The 24,354-nt window shown below is 48.3% G+C and overlaps 1 protein-coding gene across 1 annotated transcript in view; it reads right to left on the bottom strand.

Moving 5' to 3' along the window:
• Znf366 (zinc finger protein 366) overlaps nt 1–24,354 on the bottom strand; it is a 79,869-nt gene that overhangs the window by 10,383 nt on the left and 45,132 nt on the right. Inside the window, exons 2-4 of the mRNA XM_004651395.2 lie at nt 10,353–11,063; nt 9,510–10,160; nt 4,860–5,051 (exon numbers count right to left, since the gene is read on the bottom strand). Coding sequence (XP_004651452.2) covers nt 4,860–5,051; nt 9,510–10,160; nt 10,353–11,048 — 1,539 coding nt within the window. The 5' untranslated portion in view covers nt 11,049–11,063. The remainder of the gene's footprint in view (nt 1–4,859; nt 5,052–9,509; nt 10,161–10,352; nt 11,064–24,354) is intronic.

Genomic DNA, 24,354 nt, shown 5'->3' with positions numbered 1-24,354 from the left:
TAGATGCTGCCACTAAAAGAATCTTTCCTGTTGCAAGTTTTTGGGCAAAGGAGACAGAGTTGACAGTTGGGATGTGGCTGCACTTTTGCAGCGTGTCAGTCACGGTAGGACAAGGACTCTTCCTTGTTACCACCATCAGACTTAGGGTTAGCTGTCTGGGTCTGCCTCCCAATAAAATCAGGCGGCCAACCGGCCATCTGTCTCTGTTGGTTACAAATCATCCCCACCGTGACCTTCCTCCAGAGCCAGGGTTCCAAAACGCCAGTATGATGCGGGTGGGAAGCAAGGCTTAAGGGACACTGTCTCAACACGGCCGTCTTACAGTTTCTAGGCACATGAAGGAACTTCTGTGACTTGTAAGTGCATATGTGCTCCGAAAGTCTGTTGCAATGAAGAAGGGGATGGCACCAAAAGAGCCCCGAGGGTGACACTTTGCAGGGAGAGGAAAGCGGGGAGTGAAAGAAGCTGGCTGAATGTTTCTGGTCCTTTCGCGGGGGGGGGGGGTGCTGGATTAAGGTGACTGGCATCTACATTGTTGTTTCAGAAATGTCTGAGAACGGAGATGGGTTACCTGAGCTTGGCAAAGTGCCCTTTATTGGGGGTGGGCATGGCGGAGTGGGTGGAGTGCTTGCTGAATCAGCATGAGAACCTGGGTTTGGATTTCCAGCACCCGTGTAAGATACAAGGCATGGTGACATGCATCTGTATCATTCCAGCACTGGGAAGCCAGGCATGGGTGCATCCCTAGGGCTTGCTGGCTAGCGTATCTCCATGAGAGATCCTATCTCATAAAAAATAATAATAAGAGAAGTTCATATACATGCGTACACACACCAATAAATTTCCCTTATTTTCCAATTGTTTAATAACAGATAATGCTCTCTAAGTAGCCTCTTTGCCTATGGCTTGACTTCCTGGCAGGATGTTCCTGCCGGGGACAAGTGATCTTTGAAGATGACTGGTCCAATTCCTGTACCCGGTGTGAAATACAAACTGCACATCTCTTCAAAGCTGGAATTCCATTATATAGACACTGTCTGTCATATGTGATCTGCTGGTGTAGGCAAGGTATTCAGAGCCTAACTCCAGATGCACGCGCCCCCTTGTGCATCTGGCTAATGTGGGTCCTGGGGAATCGAGCCTCAAACTGGGGTCCTCTGGCTTTGCAGGCAAATGCCTTAACCTCTAAGCCATCTCTCCAGCCCCTGGAGACCAATTCTCAGGAGAGAAACAGGAGTTTCTGAACCACAGAGCTGACCACACCATGCCCTAGGAACCATGTAACTAGGGTGATGGAGGACACAGGTGTCTGTGAATGGAGGTCAAAAACATCCAGCTAGGGGCTAGAGAGATGGCTTAGCTATTAAGCGCTTTTCTGTGAAGTCTAAGGATCCCAGTTCAAGGTTTGATTCCCCAGGACCCACGTAAGCCATATGTACAAGGTGGTGCATGCATCTGGAGTTCATTTGCAGTGGCTGGAGGCCCTGATGCACCCATTCTTTCTCTCTCTCTCTGTCTGATGCTCTCAAATAAATAAATAAACAAATTTTAAAAAAATCCAGGGGCTGGAGAGACGGCTTAGAGGTTAAGGCATTTGTCTGCAAAGCCAGAGGACCTTAGTTTGAGGCTCGATTCCCCAGGACCCACATTAGCCAGATGCACAAGGGGGCGCATGCATCTGGAGATTGTTTGCAGTGGCTAGAGGCCCTGGCATACCCATTCTCTCTCTCTGCCTCTTTCTCCCTCTCAAATAAATAAATAAATAAATAGTTTAAAAAATCCAGCTAGACTGCCTCACTCAATCACTAGGCCCAAACCATACTGCTCTATGCAGTTTTCTGTGCACTGGTACCAGAGAACTTTCTAGATCTTTAGGTACTATCTGGCCTAGGAGACTCTTCAGGCTTTTGAGGGGTAGACAAATAGAACTGTTTCAGCACCCAAACCCCACACTCCCTCTACTGAGTGTGTCCCCATTTGAGTGGGATTTTCTGCCTGCCTGCACGGGGCAGGTGGCTGGACCAGACAGCTGTGGGTTTCTTCAGAGAAGCTGAGCAGCGGCTCCTTTTGTATTGCAACAACTCTCTCTCTATATATGGTTTCCTGCTTGATATCTGTGAGCAAAACCTAACACAGAGAAGGCAAAAGCTTCGGAGGGTGTAGCACCAAGATGCTCCACGGAGTGGGGAGGAAATCACAGAAGTGTCTGGCGTGACAAAAGAAGAGGTGCGTTGTGGAGTTCAGTGCTTCCACAGATGTTCAACATGGGCTGGCCCCCCGCCCCCCCATCAAGAACGTCTTGGGATTCATTTAATGCTGTTCCCACTGACAAGCCTTGCATTCCTGTTTTACACTGAGCCCTGAAAATGATGCAGCCCGCCTCGCAGGCTGCTTCCTGCCCCTTTAGCCCGCCTGACTTAAGATGGACCTAAGCTGACTTTCAAGCCGCTGGGAACCTGGAGGAAAGGAGGGGGAAACAGAAGTGGGTGGCAGGAAGAGGGCTGGGTGGGGGGAAGGCCCCCTCTCCCTCCTCCAGACAATGCCCACACAGCCTAGGGAAGCTCTGGTTCCTGACCCCTCACCCCGGCGAGGAATTGCCAACACAGGAAAGAAGTTAACTTCGCAGGGGGTTCCTTCAAGTGGGGGGCCATGCTGTTGAGGGATGAAAGCAATGCCTGCGCGTGGAAGGAGGGAACCCAATTTCACGGGTTTTGGACGCACAAAGTATGTCACCCCAGCATACAGGCTGTATAACAGGAAAGGAAAAAAACAAAACTAAACTAAAATGCGGCACTGATGTCTGACTGTGATATTTCCCTCTTTTCTGGGCTGGGAAAAGTCTCTTCATGATTAGGATGACAACCATCGTCAGAGTCCTCAGACTGCCCAGCAACATGCCAGCTCCTTTTAGAGGCTGAGGGAAGCGGTGCTGGGGGGGTCGCCTCTGCCAGCCACGCCCTTCTGAGGGGTACCAGGGCCTCGAGCTTTTACAGATTTCTGCCTTGCACCTTTTCTCAGCTAGTAAAATAAAGATTTGGGCTGGAGAGATGGCTTAGCCGTTACGGTGCTTGCCTGCAAAGCCAAAGGACCCAGGTTCAATTCCCCAGTACACACGCTAAGCAAGGTGGTGTATGTGTCTGGACTTTGTTTGCAGTGGCTACAGGCTCTGGTGTGCCCATTCTCTCTGTCAAATAAATAAATAAAATATATTTTTTTAAAAATCCAACAGAGCCAGGCGTGGTGGCGCACACCTTTAATCCTAACACTCAGGAGGCAGAGGTAGGAGGATCGCCATGAGTTTGAGGCCATGCTGGGACTACATAGTGAATTCCAGGTCAGCCTGGGCAAGAGTGAGACCCTACCTTGAAAAACAAAAACAAAACAAAAACATCCAACAGAACTGCCCAGTCCCTGTGCCACATGGCACTTAGGAAAAAAATTAATACTCTAGGTGACTGGGCTCACAGTTATTTCTTGGCCCAGGCAAGCATTTTTGAGGTCCTCTGAAAGGCTAGTCTTGGAATGTCTTTCCTCCTCCTTTTTGGTTGTTTAGAATATTTTGCATTGTACTAACTGTGCATGTACTAACTGTGCATATGGTGAGGTACAGTGTGATTCTTGGAGGCATGTATACAACGTGGGATCAGATCAGGGTGGAGAGTATATCTATCACTTAACCCACCTTTCATTTCTTCATGTTGCAAGCAGTCCAAATCCTTGCTTTGGGCTACTTTAAATTTATTTATTTATTTATTTGAGAGAGAGAGAGAGAGAGACAGACACAGAGAGAAAGACAGATAGAGGGAGAGAGAATGGGCGCGCCAGGGCTTCCAGCCTCTGCAAACGAACTCCAGACGCGTGCGCCCCCTTGTGCATCTGGCTAACGTGGGACCTGGGGAACCGAGCCTCGAACCGGGGTCCTTAGGCTTCACAGGCAAGCGCTGAACCGCTACGCCATCTCTCCAGCCCTGCTTTGGGCTACTTTAAACGTGCACTCCTCAACTCATTCCCTTGCTATGTCATGCTACAGAATAGTTCTCCTGATTAATTATGTTCCCGAGCCCCTCACTGACTCTTCTCCCTCCTTGCCTTCCCATCCTTCGATAACCACGGTCCTATTTTCCATTTCTACGAGATCAACTCGTTTGACGTCCATGTCTGAGTGAGCCCGTGCAGTATTTCCTCTGTGTGCCCGGTTTATTACATGTCACCTAATGTCTTCCATCCATGTTCATTCTTTTTATGACTCCACAGTGTTCCCTGCTCACTCAGCACCATGCTTTCTGTACCCACTCATCCCCTGATGGATGTCTAGGTTGATTCCACAACTTGGTAGTTATGAACATTGCTGCAGTGATCTCACGAATCAGAAACCTCGCCGGCGAGCCTTCACCCCGAGGGACGGGAGCCGCACACCGGGATCCTCTCCGGGATGCTGTTTTCAAATCACTACGTTCAGCCCATGTGTCAAGAGGGAGGGAAGGAAGGCAGGGGATAGACAGGGGCTGGCTAGGTGATTCTGTGATTCCCTTTTGTGTCCTACTCATTGGTCGGTAAAGGGAACAAGGCCACATCTGGTGGTGGTTTTTTTTTTTTTTTTTTTTTGCCATAGAACAGTTCTTTTTGTCACCTTCAGACTCTCCAATAGGCCTTCCCCGACTGCCTGCCTCTACCCCACAGGCACTAATGCCACCGTGACACAAACAAGGTCGGGAGCCAGCCAAGGACTGCAGACATACGGTGGAAGATGGGACTTGGCCATGGATCTACTCTGAGCCTCTAAAGAAACAACGGGCTGCTCCCAGGGGTTCTTGCCTGTCAGTCATCTGCACCGCCCTGCGTCCTCCCCCTTTTCTCACCTTGCATTTGAAAGGCTTCACGTCGGAGTGGACGATCATGTGCGCCTTGAGGGTCTGCTTCTGCACGAAGCTCTTGTAGCACAGGTGACACTGGTAGGCTCGGATGTTGGTGTGGATGAGCACGTGCCTCTTCATGTTGGCCAGCAGGGTGAACTCCCGGCCGCAAATCCCACACTTGTGCTCCTTCACGCCCTGCGGAGAGGCAAGATTCAAAAACTTGAGAGCTGGGCTGGAGGGATGACTTAGCAGTTAAGGCGCTTGCCTGAAAAGCCAAAGGACCTCGGTTCAAATCCCCAGGACCCACGGAAGCCAGATGCACGAGGGAGCGCACGCGTCTGGAGTTTGTTTGCAGTGGCTGGAGGCCCTGGCGCGCCTCCACTCTCTCTTTCCCTCTCTCTGCCTCTTCCTCTGTCTCAAATAAATAAATGAAAACAAAATACTTAAAAAAAAAACTTTAGAGCTGAATAGGTAACGGGCTTTCAGGGGGATAATTGGCTTTTTTCCCCCTTGTGCTACATTAAGTCCACGAGGGTCTTGGTGAGAGAAGTCAAGCTCCAAATGCATAGTTTTGCCACGTTAAATGTTTTCCTTGAAAAGTTTGGGTTATATAATCTTTTTTTCTTTTGAGCAACATAAAACTAACCAGACCACTGCAGCAAAGAAGGCCAGAGCTTTTTGCTATTCCTGCTGCTGCTGGGGTTAACTCTGCAGTGACAGTCCTAACGGATTAGTGGGTTTAGGGAAGAGCACTGAATGTGAAATGAGTCTACAATCTGACTTTCATGACAATAAAAAATAATAATAAAACCGGACTGGACAGATGGTTTAATGGTTAAGGCACTTGGCCGCAAAGCCAAAGGACCCTGGTTCAATTCCCCAGGACCCACGTAAACCAGATGCACAAGGGGGCCCATGCATCTGGCGTTTGTTTGCAGTGGCTGGAGGCCCTGGTGCACCCATTCTCTCTCTCTGCCTCTTTCTCCCTCTCTCTCAAATACGTAAATAATTAACACAGAATATATCTTCAAAAGTAAATAAATATAAACCTTCTAAACTGGTATTATTTTTCAGAAAAGGACCAATGTCCTCTTGAGTTCTCACTAATGGACTCAAAAATCTCCAAAGAGAACTCCTCCTTGCCATACTCAAATGCCACCAGATAGTTACCATCTTGGTTGGCTCTCTGGGTTCCCGCAGGCCACAGTGACTTGGGGGACATAGCTCCTGAACTTCCTCTAGTCTAGTGGCTCCTGTTGGAGAAATTTATCAAAAACCAGCTTTCTGAGTTAGAAAACAGGACTGAAGATTGCCTAGTTTCCTTGCTGTCTACAGAGCAGCACTTGAATGCTTAAGGGTTGACATACCCGACTACGTGGCCAGGACTGGTATTGAACTCCTGGACTCAAGTAAGTCCTCTAACTTCAGCCTCCTGAGTCACTAGGACAATAGGTGTGGGGCCACTGTACCAGGTGAGAATGACTTTGGAAAAGGAAGAATCAAAGAACAGCAGCAACAAAACAAGGATTAGGACAAGTTGCTAAATTGGCACCTTAAAAATCCAGAATGATCTGGGTGTGGTGGTGCACGCCTTTAATCCCAGCACTTGGGAGACAGAGGTAGGAGGATCGTTGTGAGTTGAGTTCAAGGACACCCTAAGACTACATAGTGAACTCCAGGTCAGCCTGAGCTAGAGCAAGACCCTACCTCGAAAAACCAAAAAAAAATCAATCCAGACTGAGCTGGGCGTGGTGGCCCGCTCCTTTAATCCCAGCACTTGGGAAGCAGAGTTGGAGGATTGTGAATTCCAAATCAGCCTGGTCTACAGTGAGATCCTACCTTGAAAAATCAAACAAAAATCCAGACTGCCTGGTCTCCATAGTGACCCAGAAAAGGAGAGATTCCAAGTTCTGCTCTGGCTACCTGTATTTCCACTTACTTAAGTTGGTAAAAGAACAGCACTCCCTCGTTTGGATGAGCCCAAAGCACTAAAGGGTGGATTCATCTGTCTACCAGCCATTTACTGCCTATGAAACATTTAAAACCTGAGTCCATGGGCTGGAGAGAAGGCTTAGTGGTTAAGCGCTTGCCTGTGAAGCCTAAGGACTCTGGTTCAAGGCTCGATTCCCCAGGATCTACATTAGCCAGATGTACAAGGGGGCGCACGCGTCTGGAGTTCATTTGCAGTGGCTGGAGGCCCTGGCGCGCCCATTGTCTGTCTGTCTCTCTCTCTCTGCTTCTTTCTCTCTCTGTATGTTACTCTCAAACAAATAAATAAAAATAAAACAAACAACAACAACAAAAAAGTGAGTCCTGGGCTGAAGAGATTTAGTGGTTAAGGTGTTTGCCTGAGAAGCCTAAGGACACAGGATCAATTCCCCAGTGCCCAAATAAGCCAGCTGCACAAGGGGCACATGCATCTGGAATTCATTTACAGTGGTTAAAGGCCCTGGTGTGCTCATTCTCCCTCTCTCTCTCAAATAAATAAATAATTTAAATGAAAAAAGTGAGTCCCATGGCTTTTCCTGGTGAAGATTTCTCTTTCTCAAGATGAAAATAGCAAATCTTGACAACCCTAATTTCTAGCTTAAGTGATTACAGACAAGCATGAATTTATTCTAATAAAAAGACCTAGAATCAACCTCCTCGGGAAATTAGAATTTAATGGCCTCTAAGACGAACTTTTAAATGTACTGCATATTCAGTGGGTTTAAAATTACGAAGCCAATAGCACACGTTTTCTCGAAGAGCTTGAAAATTTGCTACAGCAGCTCTCTTCTGTCCAGATGTTCTCTGGGGCTGGGGGGAGGGTGGGGAGAGCCCAGGAGCACGATGCCTGCATGTATAAGGCAGTGACAGACACAAAGGAAAAGACAGGGAGATTAAAAGATCTTTCTCTGGGCTTAATGATGATCCAGGTATCCTGGGACGGAGGAGAAGTTGAGAATTCTTTAGAAAGAATTCTGTGTTCAAAGAAAGACTCAGAAGAGGGCAAGAGGGCAAGAAACCTGGGTGGAACCCGGGGGCTTAAAGACAGCTACCGCACCTCGGCGGTGCCCAGTGAAATCAGAGAACGAGCCTGTGGGCCGGGCGTGGTGGCGCCCGCCTTTAATCCCAGCTCTCAGAAGGCAGAGGGAGGTGGATCACTGTGAGTTCGAGGCCTGTCTGCGACTACAGAGAATGAGCCTGTAGGATGGCTAAGAGACAGGGGAGGAGAGAGTCTTGAGAGTACAGCACTTAAAACTTATGTGTGGCGTCAGGGTTCCTGAGAGAGAGAGAGAGACCTCCCATAGTGGGGTGTCTCCGTCTGAGCTGTTGGGAATAAGAATTCAAAGAGACACGAAGCACCCAACATAGAGCAGCGTTCAGCGAGCACAATGGCACCGTGTTTCCTGATCCAGGGACACTGACTTCAGACCCCAAGCTGTTTCTCACACTTCATTCTCTTCCATCTTATAGAATCCATAGGGTCTAAAACATACTTCGGGTTCTTGTTTACACACACACACACACACACACACACACACACACGGGTGCCCCTGACCTGAGCCCACGTGCGGGTCTTTTGTTGATGGCTCCTGTGCTCGGCAAAGCCACTCCCCTCAGGGGGGCATCTATAGGTGCCTTTGGTCCCCCAGGACATCTGCTGCACCATCCAGAAAGCACTGTTACCCTAACCTAACAAACGCAGCCCATTCGAGCAGAGTGGAAGCATTATCTCAGCGGGGGGCGAAGTCCTCGGCTGACCTTTCAGCATTAAAGGATGTGTTAGAAATTCTGGCTTGCCTAGAAGCCTTTCCTGCCAAGAAAACCACTGAGGTCAAGGGTCAGTGAGGCAAAAAAAAAAAAAAAAAAAAGTCCCCTCTTGGCAGGTCAATGCAGATCCAAGTGGGCCCAGCTGGGGTAAGATTTCTGGACGCCTCTAGGGCCAAGTTGGTTTCAGACTGAAGGACTCTGGGGCTTTTGCTGCTAATGGGACTGAAACCTTGAGCCTTAGACGTGTAGTTCTCCTTGAAGGCCATGGCCCAAAGGGTCTCCTACAAGTCACCTGCAGGCCAAGCCAGGGAACAGGAGCCTGAGTCCCATGGCCCAGCTCTCCTCCCTCTCAGAGCCACCCGCAATGGAAAGTCACAGGAGAGCCAGCAAACAAGCCAAAGGCAGCCCCGTGCTCCAGCAGACCCAGAGAACTCTCTAGAAGGCCCCGGCTGGCTTCACGATGATCTCGGCTCCGATGACACACAACCTGCACTTAGTGGCCTCGATGAAGTTTCTAGAAACAAAATTCCAGGGCCATCTGGGGTCGAGGCAGCCAAAGGGCACAACCACTGTCTGTCTGTTCCCTTCACCCCTGCTCACCCTCTTATGCCAACGTGAGCCATTGTCTTTGGCAGCCCCCCCCCCCATTGGGCTCAAGGCCAATCGGGGCAGTGGGGGGGGGGGCAAGGGTTTGCATGTGGGTGGTCTGGGGAATCCCTTGCTGAGGCAGGAGGACCTCAAGGTCTCCGGAGAGGGAAGGAAGCTCCCCCCACCCTCGCCACCCTTTGGCTAGGGTCACAAAAGCTCTTCCACATCTAAGGCACGTCCCTCCACCGGCCCCCACCTCCAGACACCCCGCACATACGCCATCACCACCCCCTCCCACCCCATCATTACCTTGTGGGTGAGCGAATGCTGCTTGAGGTGGTGAGGCTGCACGAACTCCATGCCGCACTCGGAGCAGATGTAGGGGCGGATGTCCTTGTGCTTCATCATGTGGTTCTGCAGCTGGCTCGGGTACTGGAAGGTCTTGTCGCAGTCGGAGCAGTGGTACTGCACGGGGCCCCGGTGCGTGGTGAGGTGCCGCTTGAGCTGCGCCAGGCTGGCGAAGTCGAGGCCGCACTCCACGCAGACGTTCTCGCGCCCGCCCGCCGCGTGCTTGGCCTCGTGCGCGCGCAGCTCGCTCGGGTAGGCGAAGCCGCGGCCGCACACGCGGCAGTTGTGCGGCTTCACGTCGCTGTGCTGCATCATGTGCCGCTTGAGGTGGCTGGTCTGCGTGAAGGCCTTGTGGCACACCTGGCACTTGTGCGGCCGCGTGCCCTGGTGCGTGAGCATGTGCGTGTGCAGGTGGCTGAGCTGCTTGAAGAGCTTGCCGCAGCGGCCGCACGCGTGCGGCTTGATGCCGCTGTGGCCCAGGATGTGCGTCACCAGGTTGTACTTGGACGTGTAGGACTTGTCGCACGTGGGGCACTGCCAGCGCTTCTGCGAGCCGCCCACGTCCACGTAGTAGCTGTCGTCGATCTGCACGTTCACGTCCACCCGCTCCACCTTCGGGCGGCCGCTCTGCTCCAGCGCGCCGCGGCGGCCGCCGCCGACCATGCTGCCGATGCTGCTGCTGTTGCTGCTGCTGATGCTGCTGCCGATGCTGCTGCTGATGCTGCTGCCGATGCTGCTGCTGATGCTGCTGCCGATGCTGCTGCTGCCGATGCTTCCGGTGGGTTCGATTTTGCGCCGTGGCGCGCGCGCCGCCGCCTCCTCCGCCTCCTCCGCTTCCTCCTCCCCACGGGGATGCTTGGGCAGGAACGCGTGGCGGCCGAAGGGGAAAGGCGAGGACGAGGGCACGAAGAAAGGGAACATGAGCCCCGGGTGCAGCTTGGGGTAGTAAGGATAGGGGGCGGGCAGGAAAGGAGAGGCCGCGGGCGGTGGCCACACGGCGCTGGGCTTGATGGGCTCTTGCTTGACCGGCCTGGCGCCCAGGGGCTCCAGCGTGCGGTAGAACTGGAAGCCCACGTGGCACAGGTCGATCATCTGCGAGTCGCCCTTGGGGCTGGGGCGAGGCGGGAAGAGCAGGGGGAGGCTCGCAGGCCCCTGGCTTTTGCCCTGCTCCGGGCGAGGGGCCGGCGTGGCTGCTCCTTCCGCCGCCGCCGCCCCCGCCGCCGCCGGGTGGCTGTAAGGCATCTTTGTGGGCATGCTCTTCCGCTTCCGGGAGCCTCCTCCTCCTCCTCCTCCTCCTCCTCCTCCTTCGAAGGCCTCAGGGAAGCCTTCCAGGTCTCCCGGAGCAGGTTCGTAACGAAACTGGGAAAAGGGACCCCGTAGAGCCTCTGGGAATGGGTGTCTCTGCGGATCCCGGTCTCGGGAAGCCACTGGCTGCAGACCATGGTGACCCAAGGTGAAGGGCACGTCGTCTTCTTTGACCATCTTCATTGTCTTCGGCATCTCGGGTCGGTTTCCCTTTAAAGAGAAAGAAATGTGTGGATTTCATTTTGTTCTCAGACTTCTTTTCCTTTGAGGGTTTTTGGCTACTGATCTGCACTGTTTTATCGGAAGCAATACTTGTTTAATTATCGACTCTCATTTGTCTTAAGGCCTTGACCATACCACCGTTCTTGCAAAGCCCAGCTACTGAAGTGGGGGAAAAAAGAAAAGCCCTGGGTGACTAGGGTGAAATCGTAGAGCTCAGTGCAGGTCTAGTTCCACAGAGATAGAAGAGGACAGTGGATAGGTTCTGGAAGAAACCCGACAACCCATCTGGCCCTTGCCTCCATTTATAATGAATTCCCAAGACCCAAGAGATGAAAGGATGTATTCCAGTCACACAGCTATGCAGTGTTCAAACTGGGATACATTCTGGATGTAGCTTTTCTGCCTGAGGTGGAACTGCATATATTAATTTAAATATGTCTTTTAGGTCCATTTCTGGCATATGGAAACCAATTTCCTCTGCTTTTACTTGTGCCTGAGAATGGAGATAATCCGGCGGGAAACAAGGGACTTGATTGCTGAACCTCAGGTGTGATATTGTTGCGTTACCTGAGTGAGGTGTGCTGCTGAGGTGAATGGGGTCGATCAGACTGACATGATTAAGAGAAGGCATATTGGCAACCTGATGTCATAAAGCCACTTTGTCAGTGTATGCATTCTAAAGCTTTAATTGTAAGCAACTTCAAGGGGAAAATTCCGAGGTTGAGAATCTCTTATCACCCGCACTTGGGTCTCTCCCTTCACTGAGGTGTCTAAGGAAAGGACAGCCTCTGAAGACTGTGTCGGTCAGCTGAGACTGTCCTGTGGTAACCACGTCAGGTACACCGGAAGAGCCAGTGGGCATATTTCCTTGTACACATCTCCTTGCCATCCTTAGTCTCTTCTTCACATGAACACCGAACTAGTAGCTGATTCCATCTTCCCAGAGGGCCCTGTGTACCCAAGTTCCCTTTGCTCATCAGAGACTCCCAAGGAGACAGTTGCCTCTGCCACAGGTAAAGCCTGACCTGGAACCAATACACGAGAGGCCAGAAGTGACTCAGGGCTCTGGCTGGGGATCTCAGGTGACAGGGTCAGTATCTTCCAGTGATTTCCTATAGTCCTTGGTGAGACACGCATTGTTGTTGTTGTTTTTTAAAGTATTTTAAGTATTCTCAAATTACATGTGTGGTTCTTTGAGAGTTTTGAGAAGAATTGTGGTAGGGTTAAAGGAAAAAAAAAGTGGGCATGATTACCAAGTCCATACACAAACAATCCAGTTAAGGGGAAAATATATCCTAATTATGCAGATATTTTGGTCATCATTTAAAGCTGTTTAATGAATTGTGGCCAGAGGACTAAAGAATAATATCTAATAACATTTCCTTGACCTATAGGGAATGGGGAGGTGGTCTTGGTTTGTTGTTGGTCCTGGTTTTCTGTTTTCTTTGGACTTGGGAATTAGTAACCAGGAAAGAGAGCTTGTGGGGCTGGGGAGATGACTCAGTGGTTTAAAGGCGCTTGCTGGTTAAGCTTGGTGGCCTGGGTTCCATTCTCCAGTTCCTATGAAAAGCCAGATGCATAAAGTGGCGCCTGTGTCTGGAGTTCGTTTGCAGTGGCAGAAGACCCTGGTGCGCCCATTCTCTCCCCCCTCACACACACAAGTAAACATTTAAAAGAGAGACAGAACAAGAGGGAGAGGGAGAGAGGGCTTGTGAGTGTAGCAAATGTGAGATTTGCTTTCTCCTAAAATTCTTACCAAAAAATTGCAAGGTTATGTACTACTATTACCACAGACAATTGTAGGAAGCAATGAGGTGGTAGAAGAAAATGCCTGTTCTTATGATACTAGGTGAGTGAGGATTAAAATAAAAACTCAAGCTCTGTTGCTATCAGAAAGCACAGGTGGGTTCTCATGCTTGTTGGGTGGTCCTATGGCTTGTAGGTCAGAAGGTTCTGATGTCTAGATTCACAAAGAGAGTAAGATCTAAAATTTTCCTCCTTCTTTTATTTTGGTTTTTCGAGGTAGGGTTTTGCTCTAGCCTGACCTGGAATTCACTATGTAGTCTCAGTGTGGCCTTGAACACATGTGCCACTATGTCCAGCTTTCCTTCTTTTATTTTTTAAAACTGTTTTTCTTTATTTGCAAGTAGAGGGGGGGGGATGGGCATGCCAGGGCCCTCCAGCCACTGCAAATGAACTCCAGATGTATGTGCCACTTTGTGCATCTGGCTTTACGTGACTACTGGGAAACAGAACTCTGGTCATCAGACTTTGTAGGCAAGCACCTTAACTGCACCTTAACCGCTAAGCCGTCTGCTCTCCAGCCCAAGATCCAACATTTTTATGTACCTATACAGCAGAATAGTCAGATTTCAGGCAAGGCCATTGAATTTGGAGGAAACCGATGATCCTTGCTCTGGCATTTCATCTTACCCACAGGTGGCTTCATAACCCTTTAGAGATAGATTCCTCTTGGCAGTGAGGCTGCTCGGATTCACAGAGATTCTTTGAGGCTAAACCGGTCACTGCAGAGCCTATCCCAGCACAAACTAGTTCTGAATTATTCTGATGGGATTAAAATAAACAACCATTCCTAGTTCATATTAGAGATCTTGATTTGAGAAAGAAATATGCCTAAGAACTTAATGAGTTAGTTCTTAGGCGTTTTCTTATTAATAAGGTACTTGAAAATTCACGGCTATGTGATATGTGGCATTTTTGTATCACATACTGTATCTTATATCAGAAAGCTCCCTAGTTGGAAAGGAGTGTTATCACTATGTTTTATTTATTTTTGTTTTGTTTTTCGAGGTAGGGTTTCATTCTAGTCTAGGCTGACCTGGAATTCACTATATAGTCTCAAGGTGGCTTTGAACTCACAGCGATCCTCCTACCTCTGCCTCCCAAGTGCTGGGATTAAAGGCGTGTGCCACCACGCCTGGACATTATCACTAACTTTGCACCTGAGGTATTTCAATGTATTCCAGTTATTATTACTTTGTTTAATATTTTTGTTTTAGCTTAACATTATGAATTGATTGGCTCCTTTTAATTATTAGGAGCAATACTCTTTTTTTTTTTTTTGTCTCACTTTGGTCCAGGCTGACCTGGAAGTCACTGTATAGTCTCAGGGTGGCCTCGAACTCACGGCGATCCTCCTACCTCTGCCTCCTGAGTGCTGGGATTAAAGGCGTGCGCCACCACGCCTAGCTAGGAGCAATATTTTTAATATGCAGCTAATCCCAAAAGCACGTGCTTGAATTTTATTCTGTCATCAAGCAAAGAAACATTTTGAACAGAGGTAGCATATTTCTTTTAACATGGATGCCACAGATTATGTCTCCAACTGTAGAGATCTATGTATATTCTAATATCTTGTTGATCTTCCTATCTTAAAATTAATTCCCCCAGTGTGGGTCTTCTGTATGTGATAATTCTTTCATTTTGACACAAGCGGTTTGTATGCCGTAGTCTAAAGTCGGTAGCCCCAGGGAAGTTTTATGAAAGCATGGGATCCACCCATGGATGTCTGTGCAGATCTTTTAAACAGCAGTCTCCTGCTGAAGGCTGAGAGGGAGCACAGTTTACCATGCAGAAGTCAGGGAGAGCAAGCCAGCTCTGCCACGCCCCGGCCTTGGAGAGCAATCAATGGACTGGCTGTTGCTAACCGTCCCTGTCTTGGAGCAACGGGTACCAAGGAGAAGCCCTTGAGGGTAGAACAACAAAACCCAGGAAAGAATCTATACTGGAAGGAGAGGATATTGACGGAAAGAGCAGCATCTTCCTCAGGAGGTAATTTATCTTGAAATCAGACGAATTAAAATGCTAGGTGTCCTTGGCAAAAGTATTAATAGATTCCCAAGAATCCTCAGCGGGTACCGCCCACACGCTCCCTCTGTTTCTAAAAATAGGTTTGCAGGCATCTATGGAAGCCGTGGGAGGCAGGAGACGCTTGGGGACAGACAGCAAGCTGCTTGGGAGACTCCCACATGGGGTCGGTCGGGGCTTGGGTGTTGGGTGGTCCTCTCCTGGCCCTCAGCTCAGGCCGTTTCCAGGCTCCCTGGAGAAAACGAGCAGGTTGTAAGACAAGTTTCCCACCAGCCTGTGTTGAAACAACGCACAGAGAGAAAGAAGAACTGAAATTTTAGTGTAGACAGTTGTGGGATAGTGGAAAGAGCCTCGGCTTGGAGCGTCACCCTGACGTCGAACCCTGGCCTCGTTAGCAGCTGCGGGAGACTGAGAAGGTTGATTCCAAGGACTGACATGCTCCTTTGTGACAGAGGAGTTCAGACAGACATCCCCGTAGGGTTGGAGGCTGACCATAGAGTATGTATGAGAAAGTGTAGTAAACGCTGAAGAGTTTGTCCTTGAGGGGTAAGGGAGCAAGTAGACAGAACAAGAACGCTAGGGTCTGTGATCAGTAGACTGATGCGAAGTGACACCTCTCTTTCTTTTTTTTTTTTTTGGTTTTTCGAGGTAGGGTCTCACTCTGGTCCAGGCTGACCTGGAATTAACTCTGTAGTCTCAGGGTGGCCTTGAACTCATGGCTCTCCTCCTACCTCTGCCTCCCGAGTGCTGGGATTAAAGTGAATTTAGCTTTTAAGTTTATTTATTTATTTTGTTGTTGTTGTTGTTTTTTCAAAGTAGGGTCTCGCTCTAGCCCAGGCGGACCTGGAATTCGCTATGTAGTGCTCAGGGTGGCCTTGAACTCACACCGATCATCCCACTTCTGCCTCCCCAGTGCTGGGATCAAAGGTGTGTGCCACCTCACCCAGCTTAATTAATTTTTATTGACTACTTCCATAATTATAGACAATAAACCTTGGCAATTCCCCTCCCCTGCCACTTTCACCTTTGCAACCCTACTCTCCATCGTATCCCCTCCCCCTCTCAATCAGTCTTTTTTTTTTTTTAATTACCTGCAGGCAGAGAGAGAGAGAGAGAGTGAGCGAGCATGGGCACTCCAAGGCCTGTAGCCACTGCAAACTTCTAGATGCATGCACCACTTTGTACATCTGGCTTTATGTGGGTACTGGAAAATGAAGTCTAGGTCATTAGGCTTTGTAGGCAAGTGCCTTCACCACCGACATCTCTCTTTTCCAGGCATTGTTGGTCACCCCGACTGGCATCTGAGCCTCTTCTCTCCAACTTCAAAGCCAAGGGTTCACCCCTTTACCCTAAGTCGCTCTTCACAGGTGAAGGTGAACGCAGATTTCAAGAGGCCAGAGAGCTTACTCATTGCACACGGTGATAACTTTTGAGTTTAAGAATACTTCCCCTTGGGCTGGAGAAGTGGCTCAACAGTTAAGGCACTTGCCTGCAAAGCCTAATGACTTAGATTCAATTCCCCAGTACCCATGCAAAGCTAGATGCACAAAGTGGTGCATGCATCCAGAGTTCATTTGCAATAGCTGGAGGCCCTGATGAACCCATTCTCTTTGTTTGTCTCCTAGCTATCTATCTCTGCTTACAAATAAATAAAAATTAAAGAAAAAGAATACGGGGGATGGCTTAGTGGTTAAGGCATTTGCTTGCAAAGCCAAAGGTCCCAGGTTTGATTGTTCCCCAGGACCCATGTTAGCCAGATGCAAAAGGGGGTACATGCATCTGGAGTTCATTTGCCATGGCTGGAGGCCCTGCCACGCCCATTCTCTCTCTCTCTCTCTCTCTCTCTCTCTCTCTCTCTCTCTTTCTCCCTCCCTCTTTCTCTGTCAAATAAATAAATTAACAAATAATAAAAAGAATGCTCCCCCACCCTTTCTCCATGGCTCCTTTCCTATGATACAGATCTCTTCCTGCCTACATTAAGAGACTGCTTGGGGAATGGCAACTTGAAGCAAAGGCGGCTGGCAGCTCTTGCGAATTACTTTAGCCAGTGCGTGAGAAGCTGAAGGATTGCTTCTAGTCACATACTCGAGGTGACCTTCCTAGGAATTTTGAAACTTGGTGGTGGAGCCCAAAGTTACGGATACTGGGACAGCACAGGGTTGGAGTCAGCCCTTGCAGCTCCTGGGAGAACGAGGGTGGGTCAGCACCCTTCACTGCTGGGCTTCAGCCAGACTCCAGTGTGTGCCTGGCTTGTAGTCGCTTTGGGATGAGAAAAGAAATGAATGACTGGGATGAGAGAAGGAATGAATGGGTTTTGTTTCTTAAGCCCCTGTAGGAAGTCTTAAAGTGCATTTAGGATGTGGGCAACTTTTGATATACAACTGATCGTTACTACCCTTATAAGTTCTCCGGTGGTTATTGCAAGGAGGTATTCTGGACATGCACCTTGGGTGAGCTGTTGCTTAGCCTCCCCCATTTCCAATTCTCTGGCTGCCTCTGAGATTCAGGATAAGCTCAAATTCCTGGCTACACTCATGTTAGAGAGCCATTCTCCAAGCGCCCACGTTTCTGCAGCCCAGCCAGGAAACGGATTCCTGAAAAGTCCAACGGGCAGCAAGGGCGGAGATGGACTCCTGCACTGAGAATGGGACCTCTAAAGCAAGATTGGGAGCTCACGCTGTACTCTTGTGCCCTGTGGAACTTAGCCCACCCTTTGTACTGATGAGAGAGGACTGGGACAGTCATTCATTTCATTGCTGTCGGCAGAGAACGTTCTAAGGCCCCTAGCTTTCTATGTCAATAGTCATCCATCAAACCCAATGGGTTATAAATAAGGAAGAGGATAGTTTGGAGAAGAATGTATTGTGCGGATGTGTGTTAAGGAAATCTGCAACTCAGAGTATCTTCCTTCACAGATTTTATTCATGAGAGTTAGGAGGAAGTAGGGAAAGAGTAAATTTTATTAATTTAAAAAATTTTTATTTTATTTATGTGAAAGAAAAGAGAGAGAGAAAAAGAGAAGAGAGACAGACAGAGAATGGGCAAGCCAGGACCTCTAGCCACTGTAAACAAATAACAGACACATATGCCTTGTTGTGCATCTGGCTTACGTGGGTACTAGGGAATTGAACCTAGGTCCTTTGGCTTCGTAGGCAAAGCCATCTCTCCAGCCCATGAGTGAATTTTAAAAGCACAAACAAACAACCAAAAATCTTTCAGCCAAATGGATGAATTAGAAATGCAAGGCCTGAGACGAAACCACATTTAGTTTGGGGGAAAAATGCTTTTAGTAATGCCCTTTAATTAGGAATTCACCTACTGCGCCAAAATATAAATATTCCCCAGATAAAATTACTGGTATTTTGTGGTTCTTATTTGAATTGAAGGTCATTCCAGTAAGTGGTATTGTAAGAGTCACAGTGAGTCAGCATGCCAGGGACATGTTTGTCTCTATTCCATGATACTGATTTCTGTACATCCTCTCGCCCATGAAGGAGAGGAACTGCGTTCCTTATTCCATGAAGCACTGCAATGTGTCAGAGGAAGATGTGACACTCTGGGAGGCCTTGCAGTTTACTGGTGAGGCTTAGCCCTGAGCTGTGTTCTCAAAGTCAAAGAGAGGGAAGCAGGGAGGAAGTGAAGATGGGTCAAGAAAACGCAAGGATAAGGGCTGGAGAGATGGCTTAGCTGTTAAGGCATTTGCCTGCAAAGCCAAAGGATCCCAGTTCGATTCCTCAGGGCCCACGTAAGCCAGATGCACAAGGGGGCGCATGCATCTGGAATTCGTTTGCAGTGGCTGGATGCCCTGGTGTGCCCATTCTCTCCCTCTTTCTCTCTGCCTCTTTTTCAAATAAATAAAAAAAAAAATTTTTTTTAAAGAAAGAAGGAAAAGGCAAGGATGAGAAGCTGTGCTAAGGGGAGCAAAAGAAAGAGGGGGTGTAGGAGGACAACAGGAAGGCAGGATGGAATAGGATACGGTGACTACCCTTGCTCTGTTCATAAGATGGCTTGGGAGTGGGATTTTATTGGCATATCTGGTTCTTTCTGAGTTTGTGACCTAGCCGGAGGCTTTCAGCCTTAAAATATAATAATGTCCTAATGGTTCAACATGATGCCACAAGATACTGCTGAGCTTCTCACCTGTGGGAAATGGGAAAGCAGGTCAGTCTTACGTTTCAGAGTCTGGTGATGTGAGAACGGTCTCTACATACATCTGGCAGGTAGAGCCAATACAATTCTCAATACAATTCTCTATACAATTCTCAATACAACTGCTCTATCTGATCACTCTCATGTCAGTGGTTGAGTCAAAAAGAGGTGACCAGATGCTTGGGAACTCTACCCTAGGAGATGTCCAGTCCAGATGCCCTTTGGGTGCCCAGTGCCCACTATTTTACAAACTTCAATGCCCCTGTTTTGTTAGCAATAATTATATATCTGCTGATAGTGTGGGCTGAGTCCTTTAGGTGAACTAAATGATATTTGGTGATGAAACACTCATATAAAATAGTCAAATGAACCCACATGCAAGTTCCTTAGAAGTACTGAGATATAACATGGAGCTAAATTAAGTTTTGTACAGTTTATTCTCAAAAATGAGCAGGTATTTTTGTACATTTTTAAGAGGCTCATCATAATCACCAACAACAAATTCAGCTACTAACTTGCACAGGTGATAATGGATGTGGGCTGTGTTTAGGTAAGGGTTTTTGTTGTTGTTGTTTATTTGTTTGTTTTGTTGAGGTAGGGTCCCGCTAGCTCACACTGTCCTGGAATTCATTGTGTAGTCTCAGGGTGGCCAAGAACTCACAGCGATCCTCCTACTTGTGCCTCCTGAGTACTAGGTAAGTTTTTTGTTTGTTTGTTTGTTTTTTTAGAAATGACTAGAACTGTTTTCTGAAAAGCAGGAGTAAATACAGTGGCTTGTGTACTGGGGCAGCTGGGCATATTGAGGTTATCACCGTCCTACCGCCCTGTTTAAAGGAAGGAAACGAACTGGAGATATGACTTAGCAGTTCTCTCCCCAGCCTCAGAGCTAATGTTTCTGTTGTGGATGGAATTTGCCTCCCAACTCTCCATGGGGGAAATGTCCTTAGAATACAGGTTGATTGTTTTGTCTTATGTCCACAGATCAAATACACTTGATCTACTCACTCATAGCTAAGCAGAGATACACATGCAGGTAAGAATGATGCATTCCATCCATCGTGAGATGCCAACACATTGTAGAAAAGGTTAGAAAATATGACCCCTCTGCAAGCAAAGGTGTTAAGAACCAGCATATCATTGATGATGGCCTTTGGCAGAAGAGACTTACTATGAAAAAGTAATCCAAGGTGTTATTTTTTGAGGAGGAGATGGTGGGATGTTTTGTATTTTCATTGTGGTGGCGGTTGTACAACTCTGTCTGTGAGCTCTCTTGCAATGCCTACAGGAAACTATACTGAATATAAACTTAAAATATGTTTAAAAATACAAAAGGAATATATGCCACAGTGCTACTCTGTGCCTCATCACTAAAGGGATAACTGAGACTGGGTGTGAAATTTTCAACAGTAGTCAAAGTAACAAGGACCTCTCTAGCCACTTCTAAATTATGAAATGAATGTGGCAGATAATTTGCATAATGTACGTCAAGGTGGGTGTGAACTGGGCTATAAGAATCCATACTCAGTCCTAGCATTGTGTATGCGCGCATGTGCAAGCAGGTGTATGAATTCTGTTCCACAAGACTATGGCGGGGCATGGGGGTATGTGGAGTCATTCTTCAAACTCTTCTGATCTTTGGCCATGACTGCGTGTTCAGCAGGGGATCTTTTGTAACTCTACCAAGAGCCTTTGACATGCAAAGCAGTGTTCCATCAGTGGCCAAGATCATTGGGGTCATTTGAGTATATACTTGTGCCCCTTCTATATCAACGGACTGATTCTGGTTGCTATTCAAATGCACAGATCAAACCTGGCGCGTGCGTTCTTTGGTTGAGCTCTTCTTGTAATGATGGAACCCCGCACGGGAACTGTAACCCCACAGGCTGCTGACTGACTCGTGCGGCCCTGCTGTCCCGTGCAGCCGGCTTCCCTATTGCTTTAACACCTTGCACTGGGTGTACTGGCCAGACTGTGGCAAGATTCTGCAGAAGAGAAGGAAGAGAGATTCTTCCCTAGTGGAAACTTCACGAGAACTTAGAGGAAAACTTTCCTTACCACCATTGTTCAGGAGAAGCTCCTTCATTCTCCGAAGGGTCTCACGTTTGTTTGATACTCCGTTCACCGGCAGGCTTCTATGCTTTCAGCCCCCTCTGTGTTACGGGTGGGTACCCTACATTTCCGATATCATCTGGTTAGGAGATGAGAAACTTTTTTGGTGCTTTGTAAACAGCTTCTCTGAAAAGAGGACCAACTGGCCCGTGGCACATAAATTCACTGCCAAGAACGTTTCCAACAATGATGATAGGCTGGCTGAGGTATGTCTGGGACAGGGGTCGTGGCCCTCAGAAGCCTCTGAGAGCCTTGATTCATTTTGGCTTAGGTTCCTTGATGAATGTGTGCCATACTCTTTGGCCTGAAACAATATCCTATCTTGCTAAAATAACATACAGGGAAGTGGGAAGTCTCTGGAAATGCCCAAGCTGGCAGTAGTCACATGCTGCTGAGCCCCCTGGGGAGTGTGTCATCCCAGAGTACAGTGTGCAGACATTGTCGTATAGGAAGGTAGGACATGGCAATTTGTCTCACTCTGTGAACCGCAGTGTCCCCCATGCCACTCCATATAAATGACCTTAGCTCCTGGAAGTGCGCACACCCATCTGTGGTCCCTCCAGCATTGAATTCCTGCTTGATTTCTGCCTTTGGAGAGAATGGGGTGTGCCAGGGCCTCCAGCCACTACAAACGCCTAGCAGATGTGTGCGCCCCCTTGTGCATCTGGCTGACGTGTGTCCTGTGGAATCGAACCTGGGTCCTGTGGCTTTGCAGGCAAGCACTTTAACCACTAAGCCATCCCTCCAGCCCAAACGACCACTGTTTATGGTCGTTTTTGAATACACTTCTTCCTCCTTGAACTTTCTAGCTGGAGATCATCTCACTTGTCTGTTACATATCCATGTCTCTATAGATTTGGCTCAATAAGTTCAGTTTTTTTTTTTTTTTTTTGGTTTTTCGAGATAGGGTCTCACTCTAGCTCAGGCTGACCTGGAATTCACTCTGGAGTCTCAGGGTGGCCTTGAACTCTCAGAACTACCTCTGCCTCCCGAGTGCTGGGATTAAAGGTGTGCACCACCACGCCCGGCTTAATAAGTTCAGTTTTAGAAAAGATGTACACATTTATGCACACCTCTTCTGTATGTGCATACGAAGGCTCTGTGTGGAAGGACATGCAAGAGCCTGATGACGCTGAGAGGGCTGTGCGGCTGGGTAAGGGAGGCTCGAGAGTTAGCAGCCACATTGCTGATTTCAGAAAGTGGCCATTCTCATCAGGGTCCACAGGAAGATGACTCTGCAGGCAAGCAGCTGCCCACGTGGAATCATTTTTGTACCTTCCCAACTTGCCCTTTTACATGCTGGCTGTGGCATAGCTGTTCAAACACTTGCATTTAAAAACATAAGAATTCATTTTGTCTTTCAAAGAGCAAACATCCAAGCAAAATTAGACATGGGGGCTGGAGAGATGGCTTAGCGGTTAAGCGCTTGCCTGTGAAGCCTAAGGACCCCGGTTCGAGGCTCGGTTCCCCAGGTCCCACGTTAGCCAGATGCTCAAGGGGGCGCACGCGTCTGGAGTTCGTTTGCAGTGGCTGGAAGCCCTGGCGCGCCCATTCTCTCTCTTTCCCCCTATGTGTCTTTCTCTCTATGTCTGTCGCTCTCAAATAAATAAATAAAAAATGAACCAAAAAACTTAAAAAAAAAAAATTAGACATGGATCCCTTCCTTCGGAGATCCCAAGAATCCCTTGAAAGCATTTAATTGCCCAAGATCCTCCGTTGCCCCTGAAGACCTTGGGTGTGTAGCATCGTGACACAGGCTAACATCCTCATGGAAAGAGGTATGAAGAGCAACAAAGATCCAGACTGTGGGGCATCATCCCCAGTCATCCACTCAGCAAGCTATTTCTGTGCCTGCCCTGTGCAAGGTGCCAGGAAGACAGTGTTTTATCAGACACATAGGAAGTCTGAGGCACTCAGCATCAGGTGGAAGAAAAGGCGACTGTCCACAGTGGGGGAAAGTATAGGATCGACCTGCTCAGGTAGCTTGATCTACTGAATGCAAGAGAACAAGAGCAAGAACCTCATTGCTTTGACTAACTTAAGAAATTATTTTCTTTCCAAATGTTCCCTTTTAAAAACCATGTCCGAGGCTGGGGAGATGGCTTAGTGGCTAAGGCATTTGCTTGCAAAGCCTACAGATCTAGGTTTGATTCCCCAGGACCCATGTTAGTCAGATGCACAAGGTGGCGCATGTGTCTGGAGTTCATTTGCAGTGGCTGGAGGCCCTGATGCACCCATTCTCTCTCTCTCTTTCTCTCTCTCTCTCTGTCTGCCTCTACTTCTCTCTTTCTCTCAAATAAATAAATATATATTTAAAAAAAGTCAGGTACTAGAGAGATAGCTCAGTGGTTAAAGCACTTGCCTGCAAAGCCTAAGGGCCCCAGTTCAATTCCTCAGTACCCATATAAAGCCAGAAGTACAAGGTGGCACATGCATCTGGAGTTTGTTTGCAGTGGCTAGAGGCCCTGTTGTGTCTCCTCTCTCTCTCTCTCTCTCTCTCTCTCTCTCTCTCTCTCTCTCTCTCTCTATCTCTCTCTTTTAAGGTAGGGTTTCACTCTAGCCTAGGCTTACTTGGAACTTGCTGTGTGGTCTCAGGGTGACCTTGAACTCACAGCGATACTACTACCTCTGCCTATTGAGTCCTGGGACTAAAGGCATGCACCACCATGCCCAGCCTCTCTCTCTCTCTCTTTAAAATAAATATTGCTTTAAATTCAGTTAGGATAATATGAAAAGGATGAAGGATATCTGTGGATGTGAGGAAAGAGAAAAACCTCCTCCTTCCCAGCCTGGCGTCTCAGCCTCGCTGTCATTGTGCTGTGGACATGCTGAAAAATGGGGCTGACGGTTGACCAGCTGCCTTCAGAAAGCCAAGCGTGTGTGAGTGAAGAGAGAAACCTGCACAACCTTAAACATTCAGATACAGTGGAGTCTGATGTGAAGGCTCCTGGCGCACACTGTGAAGACAGCACCTTGCATTCCTCCTGGGGTTTTCCCCTGACCCCTGCCCATGCTGAGAAGGAACTGTGGGATAGCAAGGTGAGGTCCTCGGATCTCTGACCATGTCAGGGCCTTCGCCAAAACCCTGACATACTTGAAACGCTTTGAAGTACTTTTCAGGCTAAAATGAAAGCCCACTCTTAAGTGTTCCACTGCAGAGCTATTCAATGTACAAGTGCAGAGCATTATGCGG

The sequence above is a fragment of the Jaculus jaculus genome, chromosome 14 (assembly GCF_020740685.1).
Source record: "Jaculus jaculus isolate mJacJac1 chromosome 14, mJacJac1.mat.Y.cur, whole genome shotgun sequence".
NCBI lineage: Eukaryota > Metazoa > Chordata > Mammalia > Rodentia > Dipodidae > Jaculus > Jaculus jaculus.
Note: the sequence above shows the minus strand (reverse complement) of the source record. Positions and strands in the feature narration are given on the sequence as shown.